This window comes from Lepisma saccharinum, chromosome 2 (genome assembly GCF_977018435.1).
Source record: "Lepisma saccharinum chromosome 2, izLepSacc3.1, whole genome shotgun sequence".
In the NCBI taxonomy this organism is placed as follows: domain Eukaryota; kingdom Metazoa; phylum Arthropoda; class Insecta; order Zygentoma; family Lepismatidae; genus Lepisma; species Lepisma saccharinum.
In genome coordinates, this window is record NC_139230.1 from 91,019,500 (window position 1) to 91,038,910 (window position 19,411).

Below are 19,411 nucleotides of genomic sequence, written 5' to 3' on the forward strand. Positions count from 1 at the left end.
TATACTGTTAAAAAGCCACTATCATAAAAATTACATGCAACATTTCTTCTTCAAATGTGATTTCTTCCTCTGCAATGTTGCCTATTGTAACTCTAGTTCCCTCCTTACCTCTTGTAGTTTTTATTCTATATCTTCAACTTCATGATCAATTTTCTTATTTCTTTTTTCCCTTTAAGAACATTTTTCTTTCTTTAGGTAAACTTTATATCCTTGTCTGGAGGCACTTACAGAAATAAGTCTCCTGTTAATTGTAATGTTATCTACTCCTCCCTATTTGCATTGTAATTCAAAACTGTTTGTTCTCTCCCAAAGGTTTTTCACAGGAAGAGACTTAGTGAAAAATCTCCTTCAACTGGATCATTTCCATGAGATATAAAGACAATTTTTTAGGACATTCCACTGAATTGATTTCCATCCTCAAGCAAAGGTGCAAAACAACAGAGTCATCATGACAACAAAATTCTGAGAATTAACTCATGGATAGAGGGAGAGGCATGCGTATTTCATTTTTGACGAAAACATGAAATGTGAAAGAACACATTGTAATGTTAATGTTTCATGTTTCTGAAAGGTGTGAGGTGCATTTTCCTACTCTATTTTGTCATGAAATATGCGAAATGAACTGCAAAATGCGAAATAGACTCTTAAACACGAAATTTAGAGTCTATTTACTGACAAGACACTTTCTGAAGTTTGAATTATCCTGTGAGTTATGCAATTCACAGAAAATTGATTAATTCTGCTGTAAATATTTCAGAAGCAAAAATGGACCCCTTTATACAGTAATAAACTTAACACTCTGGTAACTACATAAATGTGCTATTAGAAGGGATATGTTTATTTTGTGAAATAAGTGGTTTTCAAATCAAATTTAGGATTATATTCACAATTTTGAAACCAAAATGTCATTTTATATCCTGCATTTGATCTGATTTTTCACCACTATAACACCAAAATTTTATTTTATTTACTGCTTTTGAAGCAGAAATTGATTCAGTTTTTGGCCAAAGTTTTGCTTTTTTATTTACCAAAAATATGTGCTTCTCTCTACTCATGGAATATGTACACACAATGAAGCATGCCATTTCATAGCCTTCTCAGTACATCATGAGGGAGCCTGAAGCAAGTTCTTAGGTTTGATTTAAATTTCCCTGAATTATTAAAGACACCACCACTGATTTTACATTAATTTTACCTGATCTTCAGGTTTTTCCAATGACTCTCCTTCCCCAATTTTTGTTGTCCTAACTTTCCACATTAAGGACACCCTGTTGTAAGAATAAAATGGACCTTCTGGGATCAAGAGCATCAGTATTTTCAGCCAAAATAAAAGTACTGCCTTACTATATAAAGTCAGTGAAAGTATGACTATTTTACATAAATGAGAAGTTTTATTGTTTGGAATCCATGAGTACCGTTGCTTACTAAATGGGATCTGTGAAATTTACTCTGTAAAGAAAATGCCTTTTGTTCCTTAAGTTTGGAAATGCAATCCATACTACTGCAAGCTGGAACCCTGATTTTATGTTCCCTTGTTTTACATTTTCGTGCATTATACATTCATTCTCCATGGCCCCAATAAAGCAAAATGCTATAAAATTTTCCTCGATTTTACATATTCCCGCTTTTTAAGTTCTTTCACCTTGGTCTCCTGAAAAACGAAAAATCGAGGTTCCACTGTAGACTCAAAACTGACTATCACCTACCCAATTTTGAGAAATTTAAGGATTCAAAAAGTTGGCATATAAGCACGTTCAGTATTTCAGTTAACCCTGTTCAGAACACACAACAAAGATTTGATTGTTAAGTAAGTGCAAATTTGTGTTAAAATAGTAGACGAAACCAATGGGTTAGATAGGGAAATATTAAGATTTATTTATTTTGGAAGGGATGCATTTCCACTAGATATAACTAAAATTTATTGAAATTGGCCAAACTTTGTGGATTCTTTTTGCAGAAATGTAGACTCATCTCCTTTCTGGTTATGCTTCTCATCAGAGTTATCAAGTCCAGTGTCTTCTTAAAATTTTTATTTTTGTACATTTTGTGTATTTTGTCTCATTTTCATTCACTGTTAACCTTTAGTGGATAGCAGCTATGATGCTGGCTGGCTAGCTTCTTGGGATGGAAGAGTATTAAGAATGCACATTTCAAATATGCACTGCTGTACAAAAAAATTCCCAGAAGAACTACTTGTTGTAGTGAGATGAAATTGGTGTAGGTTCTTTTCTTTTTATTGACAGTACTCAGTTCTAGTGAAAATTAACATTTTTTCTTGCAATAATGAAAGTTAAGAAAAGAAGAAGAAAAAATGATATTTTATGCAACAAGAAAAAAATTCAGAAGTTTGCTACAGCCATGTTGACAACAAGAGTTAATGAAAAATCTTGAATGTAATGCTGCTATGTTTCTACAATAGTGCAAAGTCATGTTGAAAGTAGTTCACTCCATTTTGGGAAAAAAAATACTAAAAATTAATTTTACACCTATAAAAAGCATCACATCAAATTTTCTTGTGAAGTTCAGTTCTTGCATTGGCCTATGGATACTATCACTTTAGATATGCAGGGGATCACCACAAAAGACCAGCCTGCAACATCATGTGCATGTTACTGGAACAATCGAAATCTCACACACCTTCAAGGGGGTTACAGGCACTGGGATAGCAGTTGTCCCAGCCAACCAGCCACATTTCATTGCCTCTTGCTTTAGTTTTACAAGGCAGTAAACAACCACTGATCATCTAGTTCTTGCATTATTATGTCACCTGTGTATGCATGAATATGTCTTAACCTTGTTGATATGTTGTTAGAGACAATAACTGCAAGAAGTTGAGGAAAGCAAAATAAAGTGTTTAAAATATATTTGGGTATGTTAAGGAGGCAGGTTTTCAGTGTTTTGGAATCATGAAATAATGCAAATTATGCCATTTTATGGAATAACACCGAACTTGACACTTTAATGCAAAATACACCACAAAATATGCAATATAAACTGCAGGTACACTTGTTCAAAGCAAGTTACACAAAGCACAATGAGTTCTGTCATTTCTAGTCTAGCTGGGTCTGTCTACTTCTTAGACAAGGCAGATGCTATTACATGTGCAAGGTCCATTACACACACAATGAGAATATAGATGCAACTGTGTCAGATTCAGCACAATACATGACAAAGTGCACAGTTGCTTCCTGTTCTTTTGGAAGAGCATACCTTGTTGGGTGCACAAATGAAATTTGAGTGTAAATCTCTGGAGGAAAAAATGAGCAACCTGAATGAAGTTGTGGGGAAAATGAAGTCTGCGTTCTTTAAATAAGATGAAAAATAGTTACTTGTACCTCCGGTTCCTGCAAGAGAAATATCCAGATAGTCAACAGACAAGGTGGAATTTTGTTCTGTTTTTTACATTGCAAAATACATAGAAGGTGCTGTAGACTTCTTTCAAAGAAAAGACATGAAATCCACATCAAATGCTGGAATCAACTTGCTTTCCAACATGACAACAGTGCAGGTACATTCAGTAAAAGCTTCAAAATTCTTCATAAAGGACTGTGCTTCAGGTTTGGTGGCCACTATTCTTGAGGGATTGTCATATGTAACTGCTCATCATGTTGCAAGCAAACTTCCAAACCACAAGAGTAGTTTGCAGGAAATAACACAAGGATGCTTCTCAGTTTCAACCAGTGGAGCTCTGTCAAATGCATCTGATAAAAACAAGCTTACAAGTGTTTACAAGCACACAGCTCTCGTCAATGCAGAAATGAGAAGCTATCTTGGAATAAGACCTTTGTAAAGAAATGTTACATTTCCTACATAATGTCTTCAATCCCCAGTCTATTCAGTAAAATGATGTAACACCTGAAGTGCTAGACTGCCTGAAGCAGGTAAACAGGCCATAAGGGAGACAATAGCGAGTTGGAATCATTCCAACAACAAGGAAAACTTGTGTGCACTTCAGACAGCACACAAGGATTTCAGAGTTTGAGCTGTTGAAGCAATTGCAATATTATTGCCAGCTTCAAACATAGAAATACTTTCTTCATGGTACAATAATGTGGTTACAGTGTAAAAGCCAAATCATCCAGAAGAAAATGTGGAAGCACAAGCCATCTTGTCATTTGGGAAGTGAGTGGGAACAGACTGTAATATTTGAGCTTAGAAGTGTGTTTTGTGCAGGAAGTGTTGATAATGAATACTATGAACATTTAGTACAATATGTGGATAACAACTGATGTTATTGTAAATTGAAAAGTGAATAGAAAAAAAACAATTTTTGAAAATGTTATTCTGTGAGAGAGAAAAGTGGAAATGTGATTGTATTCAAGAGTTTGGTGATATCCTTCAACAAATATTTCATATTTAGTGAAAAATTAGATGAAAAAGTTTTACAAATGCAATAAATTTGTTCATATCTAACAAAGGTAAGCTTAAATTTGTTTTCATCGTCTGAACTTTCCAGCACTTATGCATTGTGAAAATTTGTAAACATAAAAGCAACAGTAAAATTACATGTAAAAATAACACTGATTTTCAAATTATAACAACAAGTTTGTTCTAAATCATGAAAAATAACACCAAATTGCAGTAGAAAGTAATATAACATTTGAGAGGAAAAAAAAACCTTCACATCCCTAGATAGTGCCTATAATTTCCAGATTTTGAATTATTGCTTCAATGACTACACTATATAACTTGTTTTGCTCCTGTGTTAATTTGAAATTTCTCACTCAGAGCATTATTTATTTTTAGTTTGGATGAAAGTCAATTTTTTTAATCTTATTGGTACACCTGAGAGATTGCATTTCTTTAAACAAGTACAAGTAGTAATTAAGTTTCTGTATGCAGAGAAAATGTTTACATAAAATCAATAAATGTGTTATGTAGTTCGATATTATGTTCATGACATGACTCATGTATTGGATGTAATATATTGTCAACCGTGGATCTATTTGGTCTAAATCCCATTAGATATTCATTCATTTGTCTTCCATACTTTCAGTGAGGTTATTTTGTATTAGAATTGCAAAGATTTTCAAGGTTGCTACGATTTTTTGATTATGAAATTCCCTGACATTTCCAGGTTTTCCAGTCCAAAAATGAAATTTTTCCAGACATGTTTATCATCATGAGTTTGGCTTTTGAACCTCGTGTTTTTTTTATTTTAATTTAATGATGTTCTTCTTGCCATTTTGAAGAAAACCTATGAAATGGAAAGGAATGTTTTTTTTTTTTTAATTTATTGAAAGTGGTACATATTTAAGAAATTCAGAACTTTAATGGGGTTGGTGACCAACCATACATCCTAAAAAGTTATATACGTGGGCCATACTTTGGGATCAAATATCTCAATTATTTGTGTTTTCCATGCACTGGAATCAATTTTATATTACATGAAACAGCAAAATCTGTCGATTAAATAAATTCAACATAATTCTCGAAGGGGTACATTGGGTCAATGGCTCCTCCAATTTCTCGCATCTCAATCCATTTTCCCCACTTTTCAGCATAATTTATTTATTTGAAAAATCCTGAATACAGAAAAATCCATTTTACATCAGGATATCAACTAGAAAGAAATAAACAAAATAATAAGATAGACACATACACATATATAACAAGAATAATAACAACTAGGGCAAAAAGAACATTATTTACTGTTCAGCTGCTTAAAGGAATGCCGTTCTGTAAGTCTGTCTTGATAAATGGAATCCTGAAGCCATCTTTTAATGAGTTGTAAATGGAATAGTAGCCTGCAGAGAAGTGATCTTTGTTCTAAAGATAGCCTTGAACATTTAATGTAAAAGAAGTTGTTGTGTTTGCTGTTGGACATGGGATTCTGATATTAAGAAGTGGCAAGAGTTTGCTGGTAAAAAGTTGTCCATTAATGATTCTGAAAAGAAGTGTTAAATCTGAAAGTTGACAGTGAAGAGAAAGGTGAATTTCTTGTTTAGAGAAATTTGCAAGGGTTGGACATCTGTGTTTGACTATTCTGATGAAAAACTTACAACTTTATCTGTTTTCTTTATACTGCTTTCACATGCCATTGACCAAATACAGGAACCATATTCAAGGATAGGAACAACACACATTGTAAAGTAGGTTTTGAGGGCAGAAACGTGTGTTATGTCTGTAAATCTGTAGATTAGTTCAAGTGTTTTCATCAATTTCAAAGTAGTCAATGTCAGTTTGCTATCAAAAATGACACCAAGATCCTTGTGCTGTCATACGAATGGAATAACCTGGTTGCATAATTTGTATGATGGCACTGTGCTATTGGATTTTAGAGTAAACCTCATGACAACAGATTTTTCCGGATTTAATTTGAGATTCCAGTCTTGACACCACCATTCAATGAGTTTTAGATTGTCTTGGATATAACATGTGTCTTGAAGTGAGGTAATGTTTCGAAATAATTTGCAGTCATCAACATACAATAATATTGAACATTTGGAAGAAATATATTCGTGAATGGCATCCATGAAAAGAGTGAAACTTGAGGCACACCAAAAACTACAGGAAGCCACGAAAAGAGCAACCAGATATGATAACTTTTTGCTTTCTTTTGTGCAAGTAAGATGAAAGTAGTTTGAGAAGAGGTCCATGAATATTGAATCTATTTGATAATTTGTGGATGAGTTACATGTGAGATAGAATCAAAGGCTTTGGAAAAGTCTAAGTATATGACATTCATGTCTTGATTGGCATTCAGGCAATTAACAGCTTTGTTAAGCAAGCAAGCAAATTTTGTGTCACAGGAAGCATGACGGAGAAAACTGTGTTGAGTGGGAGAGAGGAAAGGAAAACATGTGCAAGGATACAACTAGAAACGAAAAGCAGTGCAAGCGCAGGAAGTAAGGAAATCGGGCGATAGGAAGTAACATGAGTTTTGTTTCTGTGTTTGAGGATAGGGACTATATTTGCTTGCTTCCATGGATGAGGAAACATACCTTCAGAAAAACATTTGTTAAAGATTATGCTTATTGGTTTGGATAGAATATGGGCTAAATGTTTCAGATATATCGCAGGAATATCATTAGGAGTGGTAGCTTTGGAACTTGAAACAGATTTTAATAATTCTTGGACTTCATTGCAATTAGTTGAGATTTGAAAGTGTGTGTAGGGAATAATGAACCTGACTTCCGGTAGTGTGGTAGCGGTGTTCTTTGTAAAGTTACTGTGGAAGTATGAGTTAAAAAGCGATGAACGCTCATCCTTTGTAGCACACTTCCCATTCCAGGAGACTTGAAGGGGAATACGGTCATGTTGTCGACGGGAGTTAATTAGCATCCAGAATGTTTTGGGGGTTTGTAGCAGCACTTTCTGTTATACTTTGAATGTAATTATTATAATCTCTTTGAATTAAGTTTTGATATGCTTCCGTAAGTAAGTGAAACTGTTCTGTGTATGAATGTTCGGAATTTGTTTCCACAGAATCCATGCATTCTTTTTGTTCTTCAGCATGTTTCGTCTCTTCACTATACCACACTGAGAATCGAGATGTTTAGGTTTTCCTTAGGAGCATGTGATCTTTAATTACAGCCTGCACACAGTTCACGAGGAACTCCACTGCTTCTGCCACAGGGAGGGGGTCCATCATTGTCCAAGGAATGATGCTGGTGAAAAGAGAAAGCTGCTCCCAGTGGACTCTTTTCCAGTTGTAGACTGGTCTGGAGGAGGGGGAGGGCCTGGGGGCTTTTCCAGGAACTTGGAATTCAGCATGCACGAGGGTATGGTCCGAGGCAATGAAGTGCTCACAGGGCATGGCCTTGACCTTTGTGTGCGAGGACAGTAACAAGTCGAGAGTTTCTTGTGGGGAAATCTACAAATTGTTGAATGTAATGATCAAAAAACCACATGTCATCATTGTCTGTGCAGAGGCCAGAGTTCGATGATGACCATTTTATATGAAGGTTAAAATCACCTATAAGAATAATATCTGTTTCCTTTGTGGCACTTAACACAGAATCCAATAATGTTGACAAGGTTACAGTGCCAGATTTAGGGGGTCTATAAAAACAACCAATTAAAAGTTTATTTGAGCCTATATTTAAGTGAGTCCATATTAATTCGCATGACGTTTCCAGATCCAGACGTCTGATGCAGGACCACTTGTTGTTTACTAGTAACATTACTCCGCCTCCACGTCAACCTCTATCGTTGTGGAATACCTGCAATTCCTTCAGGGGTATTTCACTATCGTCGATCATTTCACTGAACCATACTTCACTGAAACCAATCACATCATACTTGTTAAACGCGCTACAGAACATTTGTAGAGTTGATAGCTTCTTGGTTAGGCTTTGCACCTTTTGATAGTATATTCTCAAACCACTCTCTTCACAGGAAGCTGCCTGGGGACCAGGGTTGATGTGAATGTTGCCCGCCAGCAGAAGCATGAACGCAGCCACCAAGAGGCCATGCTGGGCCGAACCACGTGGTTGGCGGGAAGCGTTGTTCTTGCAGCTTCCTGAAACTGTCCACATAAAGCTCAGATCCGAACTCATGGCTGAGAAAGAAAATTGCTTGTAACTGAACGACCAGTCCTCCACACACACTTGCAGATATCCAGCATTTCATCTCTCGCTATACTAAGAGTCCACGTCACAAATAACACAAACACAACAGCACACAAACAACCCGAAAACAGTCTAAATTTAGGAGCACTAAATGTGCGTGTATGAGGCTTTGGTGCCATCTTGCAATCTTTGGTGCCATCTACACACAAAGAACACATAAAAATTCAAAGAATAATGTAAAATTACTATTGGCATCAAACCAACATTTGTAACCTAACAATGCATCAGAATACTATCAGCATGCAACAAAAACATTCACAATAACATGAAAATTAACACACCATCAAAAACCTTGCCAAATAAATCCATCGCATATGCAAAGAAACACTGCAACAAAATCACATGCATACCTTGAAAATATGCACCTCCAGTTAAGTGGTCCCAAGGGTGAAATGTATCAAGTGGAACACATGTTACGAAGCTTGAAATTTATTTCTAAATGAGGAAACCACAAACAAACAAAATATATAGCAACAATGTGTGACCAACATACATTTAATTCTTCTTATTTCGCACCAGTTTTTTAAAGATAAATTTGTTCTACATGTACAAAACACAGGCATATTCGAAGAATGATGTCATGACGTTATAACTGATACAACATAAAATCACTAATTTCTCGGGAGTAACACATCTCTGTGATGTAAAGCTATGATAGACATTCATATGATGCACAATCTTCATAAACAATGTGAAAATTTCCACTTTCTAGTAGATTTACTATGTAATTCTTACATACAACAAAAAATTCTCCAAACATAAACAGCCTTTCCTACGACACTATATCACTTTCTGCACTAGTCATGTACTTACTATTATTATGCAAAATGAACAGGTAAGTCAGGATAATGTTCAGTGTGTAAAATTCTACTAGCATTATCATCTTTCTAACATTATTATTTTCTTGTACTAAAATGTGAATGACAATAAGAATAAGATGTATAAAATAATAGACTTCTTCATCTGTTTCTGATAATTATGATCAAATTGCCAACCTATTTAAGTTATCCATCAGTAAAACTGGACTACAACTTTTACTTTGATATTATTTCTAGACCCTAGTATAAAAAGTGATAATTAAATGTATTACCTACCTGTTTTATTTAGTGCAATGTAAGGAATGATCTGGAAGATATGCAAACAAAATATTTGCAATGAGCAAATTAACAAGTTGATCAGGTTGTTTCTGAATGGGTTGTGAACGAAGAACTCAAATTCACAGAAAGAGTTTCCTTTCCGGGGGGAATGAAGTAGTGAGTCACCTTGTTTTTACTCTGCAACCATCCAGTGTGATGTCAACCACAGCCAGTTACGTGAAATTCTGCTGTTCAAGGCAAAAAGTATAGATCCATCCATTCTCATTGATTCAAGAAGTATTACAGATCCAAAACCAATGAACTGTCTGAAACTAAACCCCTCCGCTTCACGTATCAAAAGAGAACGGTTTCCAGATAGGTGTGTTTTGAGAGAGGGAGAGAGAGAGAGAGAGAGAGAGAGAGAGAGAAGAGAGAGAGAGAAGAGAGAGAGAAGAGAGAGAGAGAGAGAGAGAAGAGAGAGAGAAGAGAGAGAGAGAGAGAGAGAGAGAGAGAGGAGAGAGAGAGAAGAGAACGGGTCCAGATGGGTGTGTTCTTGAAGAAAGGAAATTTCCTCACCACACACAAAGCTAAAGCAACATTATTGCCGCAAGAAATTCTGAGGATGGCTGGTGCGGTAGATTTCATCTTGAGTATCTTGTTCCCAAAGGTAAAATCTCACACTTCTCCCAATCCTGGTCTTGAAGATGTTCACAAGAACGAGTCACAAAATGAATGGACAGTCGTAACAAAACCAATAACCTAGATCCGAGAGTGAATAAATGTAGAATTGAAATGTGAAGGAACCACAATTTTGTACGTAACAGACTAGGAGTCACAAGAATGAGAGGAACAAGTTCCTGAACTGAATCTTTTTGGGAAAGTGGAATCACAAAAACCGAATTCAGAAGTGGAAGTGAACCACTTGTTAATTTTGTAACTTGTTCTCTTGCAGACTCAAAAATGCACGTAAATTCCAGACAATCTGCAAAATTCCTCGACATTTCGCTGACAAGCCAAATTCCCTGACATTTACCAGTTTTTCAGATGTGTAGCAACCTTGATTTTGAATGTGGCATTTAGAAGTGTCATAGGTCTATAATTGTTATTCAGCAGTTTGTATCCTTTTAAAAAAAAAAATGGACAGATACCATCTAACCATTCTTGTGGCATTTCTTCTTTATTCAATATGTTGAGTATCATCTATATTCAATATCTTGAGTATTAACTTGTAAATTTTGTTTGTTAGCATATATTACCCATGCAGTGATGTATTCTCCATGTTACTGTGTTTACTGCCAGTAAACCAAATACAAAGGAACCTCGATTTTACATTTCTCTGGGGACCAAGCTGAAAAAAAAATTAAAATGCAGGAAAATTTAAAATCGAGGAAAATTTTTATAACATTTTACAATGTTGGGACGATCAAGAATGAACGTATAATCCGGGAAAATGTACAATCTGGGAATGTAAAATCGGGTTTCCACTGTATTTTCATATATTTTTATACCTTTAGCTTAAATATATGGGTAATTGCTCATTGTATATTATGCAAATCATTACAAGCTTCTAAGCCAGGATTTAAGTAAATTACTTAAAGAACTTAAAGACTGGTGATGATCGGGTCTCCTCCCCCCTTTTCTTGTACACGAGTGGGCAAGGGAGCTTAAGCAAGTGGCTACTTTAAAAAGACACGATCTGTGGTGTCAGTTCCACTGCTCCTTCCTGCTTTCCACCATGCTTGGAAGAAGCAGTGTTGCTACATGAAGGGAAATTTCCAGGTCCAATTTTAGGTAAAGAAAAGGAAACATTATGAAAAATATAGAGATTGTCGGAAAATTTGAAGTTGTCGGACTTCTGTTTTTGGTTTACTTGCATGCCTGCATTGGTGTTTTAATTCTATTATATCTAATTAATCAAGATGGAGTGTGTAATTATGTACAATAAATAAGAATTGTTGCATTAAACCAGGTCAAATTCTTAGAATACACTACTGCCCCCCATGTCTTATCGCTTATGCTTGGATACATGATTGGAGCCAAGTGCTTACACAAAACGTTTGTCAGAAATAGAGAAATGAAATTTCTGAATTTCATAAAACATGTACACCTATAAGTATAAACATAATTTCAAAATGTTTGAAGAAGACATTCCCAATTGTTGTAGAATTATCAGTAAAGACACCATGCTAAGAAAGAGTATAAAATGCAGTGGACATTGCAGTGTAAGATTCTCTCATTTTTTTCAGGGGAATGAGAGAAAATGCAAGATCCACAAAAAATTTTTAACACTGAAGACTGAATTTGAAACCTGGGAAAATGTGAAATTCAAGAACTATAATTCTTGTTCCAGTTTTAAAAAATCAAATTAAACACTGACCTTCTTCAATATTGGTTTTCCTGAACTTAGTACAGATTGGCACACCAACACAAACTGCAATTTCAAATTTGTTTCCTTGCATTTCAACTGGATCACATCTCGCCAATTCCCAGCTACTTTTGGTGTCCAAATTATGTGTAGATTACTTGCACACTCCTCATGAATTACAAATGATGATGGATTTAGGCTTACATTTCGCTCTCTTGGTGGACTTTTCTCAACTGTTATCTGAAATAATAAAGAAATAATAATTACAAGATATGGAAGCACTTCAAACAATACATACTTAAAATTATGTACAAACATACTTTAGGGATGAAGATATTTTTTTCACAAAAATAAAGGATCAAATACAGTTTATGTAACAAATCAGTTTTATGAGACACTGGCAAGCATAAGTAATTATTTTAAATTTAATTATTCTTTATATTTAAGTAAGGAAATTTGAAACAGGATTATATATTTTAAAAGACAATTTATGTATATGGTAAAGATCTCAGAATTGTGAGACAAAAGTATATTATTGCTAACATATGTTAATGGCCACTATCAGAATTGCCGATGGTATTGCACCAAAATATGTAAAAAATTATTACAAACAAACAACAAAAATATTGTCTTCTCTCCGCACTTCCTGTGGATTATGATGGAAGATTATACTGCTACTGTAGAATTGTATGATTAGCTCTAGAACCTACTCCAACAGCATTTTGCCAACCACTGTGGCAGAGTGGTTAGCAAAGCTTGCTATGATGTCAGGGGTCCTGCGCTGGGCATGGGTGTTGTTTGAGAGTATGTTCCTTCATCAATTTCATCATAACATCACTCATCCTCATCGTCATGATTAGACTTGGCAGAAAAGTGGCGTAAAATAACCTAATCCAATACACTCTACAGCATTTTGGATCTTCTCTTTGTTCAACATTTACGGATCTCCCCCTCCACCAAGGATGTATCTCAGACCCCTGGCCCCCCTTCCCTTTCCCCATTCCAAAGACTTACCAACTTCGAAAATTATATAATGAAAATATACCTGTTCAGCATTTGTTTTATAATTTGAGGATTATTTACTGCCATCAAACTTATTGGAAGGCAAAGATTATGTTGAGATCATACGGTTTTAAAGGACAGTATCAAAGCAGATTTTTATGCACACTACTACTTATGCATAAAATATTACTCAGAAACTTTACTTTTCATAAACTGGATCTATCATCCTTTTTTGTAATTCAATAAATATTCAATTCTATTATTTTTACTATAATTTCTTAACAGGACTGGTGTTTTGTACAAATTTTGGTGGTCTTAACTACACATTAAGCTAGATAATGAATATGTACTGTTATATTTCTATTCTTTTACCTTTTTACCTATCCAGGAATAACAAAAATACAGTATTAATTAATTTATGCATTATGAATAGACCCATAAATTATATTAATGTATTAATTTAATATATATGTAACATTTAATAAAAAACTGGCCATTTTCCAACAGTACCTGCATTTGTAAGTAACTTTGGGCTCTAAATCTCCCTTGTAGTAGCATACTGATCTTAAGTATTAAATGAGGTACATATGCATGTAGTTCTGCATACATTGTGAGTAGTAAAGTTTTAAATTGTCCTGAAACATCTAATAGTTTAATACATATTATCTTTTGCTTAATTTTTTGTGACATCACAGGAATGCAACTTCAGCATAACCAAATCTTTTTCAGTTTCTAAAAGATCGATGAAATGATAACAATGGCACAAACATGTGGAAGTTTGTATTACGTTAATTTTATGCTCAGGATGTGGTTTTTGCTTATAGTAATGCACCTTTTAAAGCTCCACCACATCCTCTTTTTCTATTTTATTATGAGAAGGTTTTGTGTCGTCACAAATCTCGATGCCTTATGTATAACTGGCAACCCTGCATCCCCTAGCAGGAAATTATGTTACTTGACTGAGAAGCCACGCCCCATGCTTTGCATAACAGCCGAGGGTTCTCAGAACAAGCTGGCTGTGGTAATATAGACATACTCCAGGAAAGGAGGGTTTTTTCTCCTAGAGGTCACACCGGCAGGCCAGGTGATCAGAAGCTATCATGTACAGGATTTGACCGTACCGCTTTGAGCCTTGCGTGGACATGGAATAGTAAGGTATAATTATACATTTTTGTTTCTTTTCATTAAAGACTGGTCCATTCTATTTTTATTTTCGTAATACAAGGCACATGTCAAAAAAAAGGGCCGATAATTTTTTACTTGGGACTGGCAACACTGACGAAGCTGTGTGTGTACGGAAGCATGCTGTGTATGTACCATTGTGTGCCTGCAATAGAGATATATTTCTCAGTGTGGAGGTGCATACATGCGAGTAGCAGGAAGTTGAAATGGCTGCTGTAATAGAAAATCCTGCCAAATGCGAGGTGAGGTCAGTGATTAGATTTCTGAATGCAAAAGGACTGAGGGCAGTTGACAGTCATCGGGAATTGTGTGCCATTTACGAACCAACAGTAATGAGTGAAGGAAAGGTAAGACAATGGTGTCGTGCTTTTCGGGAAGGACATTTAAATGTTCATGATGACGAGTGAAGTGGCAGGCCTAGTGTTCAGATGGATGACCTTGTGCAATGTGTTGATGAGAAAGTGCGATCAAATTGCTGTTTCACCATTACTGATCTAAGCAAGGAGTTTCCTGAAGTGTCTGATAAAACATTGCACCGAATTGTAATGGACAATCTGAGTTACTGCAAACTGTGAGCGAGGTGGGTGCCAAAAATGTTGACAAACACTCACAATGATGAAAGAATGAAATCAGCACGTGATTTTTTGGCCCGCTGGGAGAAGGATGGGGATGACTTGTTTTCTCACATGGTGACTGGAGATGAACCCTGGATATTATACGTCACTGGTGAGTCGAAGCAGAATCCATGCAATGGTGTCACTCCGGTTCACCGAAACCGAAAAAATTCAAGCAAACACCATCACATCGCAAAATCATGGCAACCGTGTTTTGGGATCAAAAAGGTGCAATCCTCGTAGAATTCCTGGAACCGGGACGAACCATCACAGCAGATGTGTATTGCCAAACACTGTCTAATCTGCAACGTGCCATCCAAAATCGGCGAAGAGGAATGTTAAGGTCTGGAATTCTGCTTATTCATGACAATGCCTGCCCACACACAGCTGACTGTACTGTTGCGAGAATTCAAAAATTCCGATGGGAACGTTATAATCACCCACCATACAGTCCCGATCTTGCCCCAAGTAATTACTTTCTGCTCCTTCATCTCAAAAAGTGGCTTGCTTCGAAACGTTTTGATGATAGTGAAGTTCTCAAGACATCAGTTCTCGACTGGCTGAGATCCCAGGTGGCAGATTTCTACGCAGAGGGTCTACGTAAAGTTGTTCCACGGTACCAAAAATGCTTTGAGTGTCATGGTGACTATGTAGAAAAATAGCTAGGGTATGCACTTGTATAGCATCAAAATAAAAATTTTCTCGCTTGATTCTATTCTCTGTAATAACCAATCAGTTCTTTTTTTGACATGCCCCTCATAGTTAAGAATCATTCATTAGTAAAAAATGCTTTTGTCAGATATTCCATGCCACTATCCTATGGGGTAAAATTCAAACGTTGTTACGAGAATGTTCACGTCTTTCAACTAAAGGTTCCGATCATCCTGACCAGCGCCAGTAATAATATATGTGTGGAATTGTTCCCAATTGATTTTAAGGGTATGTATACATAATCCGAAATTATTTATATACTTGTCTCTCTTATCTGTTTATATATAGGCTGATATGTGTGTCAGTAAATGAGGAAATGCATAGAACCTGTGGCATATCAATTTCATGAAAAGGTAAGGGAATCAGGACTATTTTGATTGTACAGGATTAATATTCATGATGGTTGCGGTAAAAGCAGTTTAAAATTACTTAAGTGAAATTTAGAAAATTTCGCACTTCCGCTTTGCACAATTTAATGGTTAAATCCTATTAATTTCGAAGATCCACTGTCTTCATTCACAAAAGGGTATGGCGTTTGAAGCGGAGATGGTACCACGTCACTGCATTGTTTGTTCCTGGGTGGCGGTAGTTGGGATTTCCCCCGTTCGGCGGCGCTGGCATGCGCATCCTGGTTTGCGTCGTCTGCTTCCTGCTGTCAGGTGGCATTGCCAGTTGGTGGTTGAGGGGCTGGACTGTGCTACTCCTCATGGTGCCGTTCCTGTTCCCTGCCTGGCTGGAGGGGGGTCGAGTATGTGCACTGCATCTTTTCTTTTTCAGGTCAGGGATCTTTCTGAGGACAGGGTGCCAAGTCGGTTGTGCCTGTCCATTGTCCAGGTTCAGTGCTGGTTTCTGTTGGATGATAGCATGGGTTTCTTTGACAGTGTTCTCTATGACAGCCAGTTGGGTGAAGTATGGATATGGAGGAGATGGTGTGGTTAGTGGAGTGGAGGTGTTGAGAGAGGCCTGATTTTGGTGTGTCATTTTTGGCATCTTTTACGTGTTTGTTAATCTGCTCTTGGACAGTGCGGATGGTTCTGCCAATGCAGGTGTTGTGGCATTGGCATGTGGTCTTGTAGACACCAGGGGATGCAACTTTGGGTAGGTAGTATCTCTTGAAGTTGGGTAGTGCTCTACCAATTTGGGATATGGGTTTGTGTGCCACTCGGATGTTGAAAGGTTTGAGGGCCTTGGCAAATTTGCCAGATGTGGTGGGGTGATATGAAAAAGCGATCCATTTGCATTTAGAATTTTGGATAGAATTTTGGATCGGGTTATCTCTGTTTCTTGGGTGTCTGAGCTGGGCTTCTGTTTTTGCACACCACATGGATAGTTGGCACTCGGTGTAACCGTTGTTTAGGCCTATTTCAGTTATGCATGCTATTTCATCATGGAGGTCATCTTCTGTGCAGCTGTATGTGAAGGCTCTTCTGTAAAAGTTCATCCATACTCCAGGTTTCTGTTTTGGTGGGTGGTTGGATTTTGCATGGAAGTACTGGGTGCCCGAACCTGGTTTTCTGTACATGGATGTGATGAATTTGTCTTGGTGTCGTCTGATGTTGAGGTTGAGAAAGTTGAGGTGGCCATTTTGTTCCCTTTCAACGGTGAAATTTATGTAAGGGTGTATGTTGTTGAGGGCAGTTAGGAGATGGGTTAGGTCCTCTTCCTGTTTGTAAAGGACTATGGTGTCATCGGCATATCTTTTGTATCTTATAAGAGCAAACTCTGGTTGGGTGAGTTTTGCTCATGATTGGGTGAGTATTGACTTCTAAGCCACATGCAGTACAATGTTGAATACGGGTGCAGAAAGGGGGTTGCCCATCGCTAGGCCTCCTGTCTGGTGGAAGAAACTGTCCTCGAACTGGAAATAGTTGTGGGTGAGGCAGACTTGTAGAAGGTTGCAAAATTCCTCTGTTACAAATGGGGGCACAACTCGACCCCCCTCCAGCCATGTGAGGAACAGGAATGGCACCATGCCAAGCAGCACAGCCCAACCCCCAACTGGCAAATGCCACCTGACAACAGGAAGCAGAATACGCAAACCAGGATGCATGCGCCAGCGCCGCCGAATGGGAGAAATCGCAACTACCACTGCCCGGGAACAAACAATGCAGTGACGAGGTGTCATCTCAGCTTCAAACGCCGTACCCTTTTGTGAATGAAGACAGATCTTTGAAATTAAGAGGATTTAACCATTAAATTGTGCAATGCGGAAGTGCAAAATTTTCTAAATTTCACGTAAGAAAGGATTAATATTGTTATAATAAATTACCACTAAATTGAAGTTCGATGTTCTTAATGTTTTTTTTCCTTATTTGGTTATTGACATCATCTGTTTTGTCTCCTATTTATGTGCTAAAAGAAAAATGGGTGGGGGTACGTCAAAAGTGCTTGACTAATATAAAAACTGAAGTGGCTAGAGTGTTACAGTGAAATCATTTTTGTATTACCGGACCTGGGTCAGCGTGGCTCGACGACCTAAAGGTGGGTCCAGTTAACCGCTAATACGGAAAGGAGAGGGGATACTGTAATTTTGGGATTTGGGTACCTTTGATCCACGGTATTCGTATTTCAGCATATGAGGGCCTGGAAACAAATCTCTGTGGTTAAAAAAGGAAATCGGATTTGGATGAATTACCTTAGAGATTTTAGACTTGAGTTGACTAGGGTAAAAAGGGAGAAAGGTTGCAGGTGTTTCAGTTTACCCGCATATATATGATTAAGTTTTTCTCTGAAATGGACAATGCTGAGACAGTTAAAGCTCAAGTGTGAGTCATCCCTTTCCTGAAGTGACTTGTTTATTCCTGCTCTACTATGCTTCTTTGTCCAACTGGATCAGTTGTGGTGTAGTTGTCAGAGTGTGTACATCTCAGTTAACTTCTGTGCTGTGGATTGTTTGAAACTTGCTTTATTAGCATCTTCATTCCCTTAAAAAAAAAATCTTGATATGCATAGCAAGAAGTGGTCCATTTAATGTTGTAATTCTTTGAAGAAAAACGGACATTGGTGTAGTAAAGATCTGAGGAATGTAGCAGCTTGAATGATTTCTTTAAATTAAGGAATTGACGAAAACATGAAAATTTGCAGTTGGGGAAGGAAAAGCAGGCTATCATTCCAGAAAAAGAAAATCCTTCAAGTCAGATGATAATGCTGGTTCTACTTGCAGTAACCAAGATTCAGAATATATGGATGTTCAGTAGGGTTCAGCTACTTGAATGCCTCTTTGATCTCTCTTGGTGACTCTCCAGTGAGTAAGAAGAAACTGAAGAGTTTCAAAAGGTATTGCAGAAAAGATAAAGAAAATAAGAAATACTTATGACCAATCCCTTTTTAATGCAGAAGGTGATAAAGATGAAGAAGAGGGCCTCCCCCATGGCGCAGTGGTAGCGTCATTGCCTTGTAATCAAGGGGTCCCGGGTTCGATACCCGGTGGAGGCACAAGTGGTTCGGATTCCACTTTAAACTGTAGGTCCAGTCCCGATTAGCCTTACTGTGCATAAAGTGGACTTAAAACACCAACTCAAACCAAACCAAGATGAAGAAGAATGGCACTGTAGCGATTCTGAATCAGAAATCTTTGAGCAACTTAAAGAGAGATTTAAAGCTGCAAATAAAAGTGAAAGGTTCATGATTTTGTCTATTTTGACCAAAAGTTGGTCATGTGGAAAAATTGAAAAGGAGTTTGGTGTTAGTAATTACATAACAAAGAAAGCGAAAAATACACGTCGAAGAGAAGGTAATTTTGGCCTCACCTGACCCCAAACCTGGAAAAACTTTACCAGAAGAAACAGCCTCATTAGTTAAAGATTTTTACTGCAGTGATGAAGTTCGAAGGCAAATGCCTGGCAAGAAAGACTATGTTTTCGTGAGGGACACAGATGGTAAACGTAT

At 37.0% G+C, this 19,411-nt stretch overlaps 1 protein-coding gene across 2 annotated transcripts in view; it reads right to left on the reverse strand.

Annotated features, from left to right (window-relative positions):
- The window catches only part of LOC145984088 (uncharacterized), a 501,971-nt gene that overhangs the window by 465,772 nt on the left and 16,788 nt on the right, over positions 1–19,411 (reverse strand). For both annotated transcript variants that reach the window (XM_083117495.1, XM_083117494.1), the window contains exon 4: positions 12,027–12,254. In XM_083117495.1, coding sequence (XP_082973621.1) covers positions 12,027–12,254 — 228 coding nt within the window. The remainder of the gene's footprint in view (positions 1–12,026; positions 12,255–19,411) is intronic.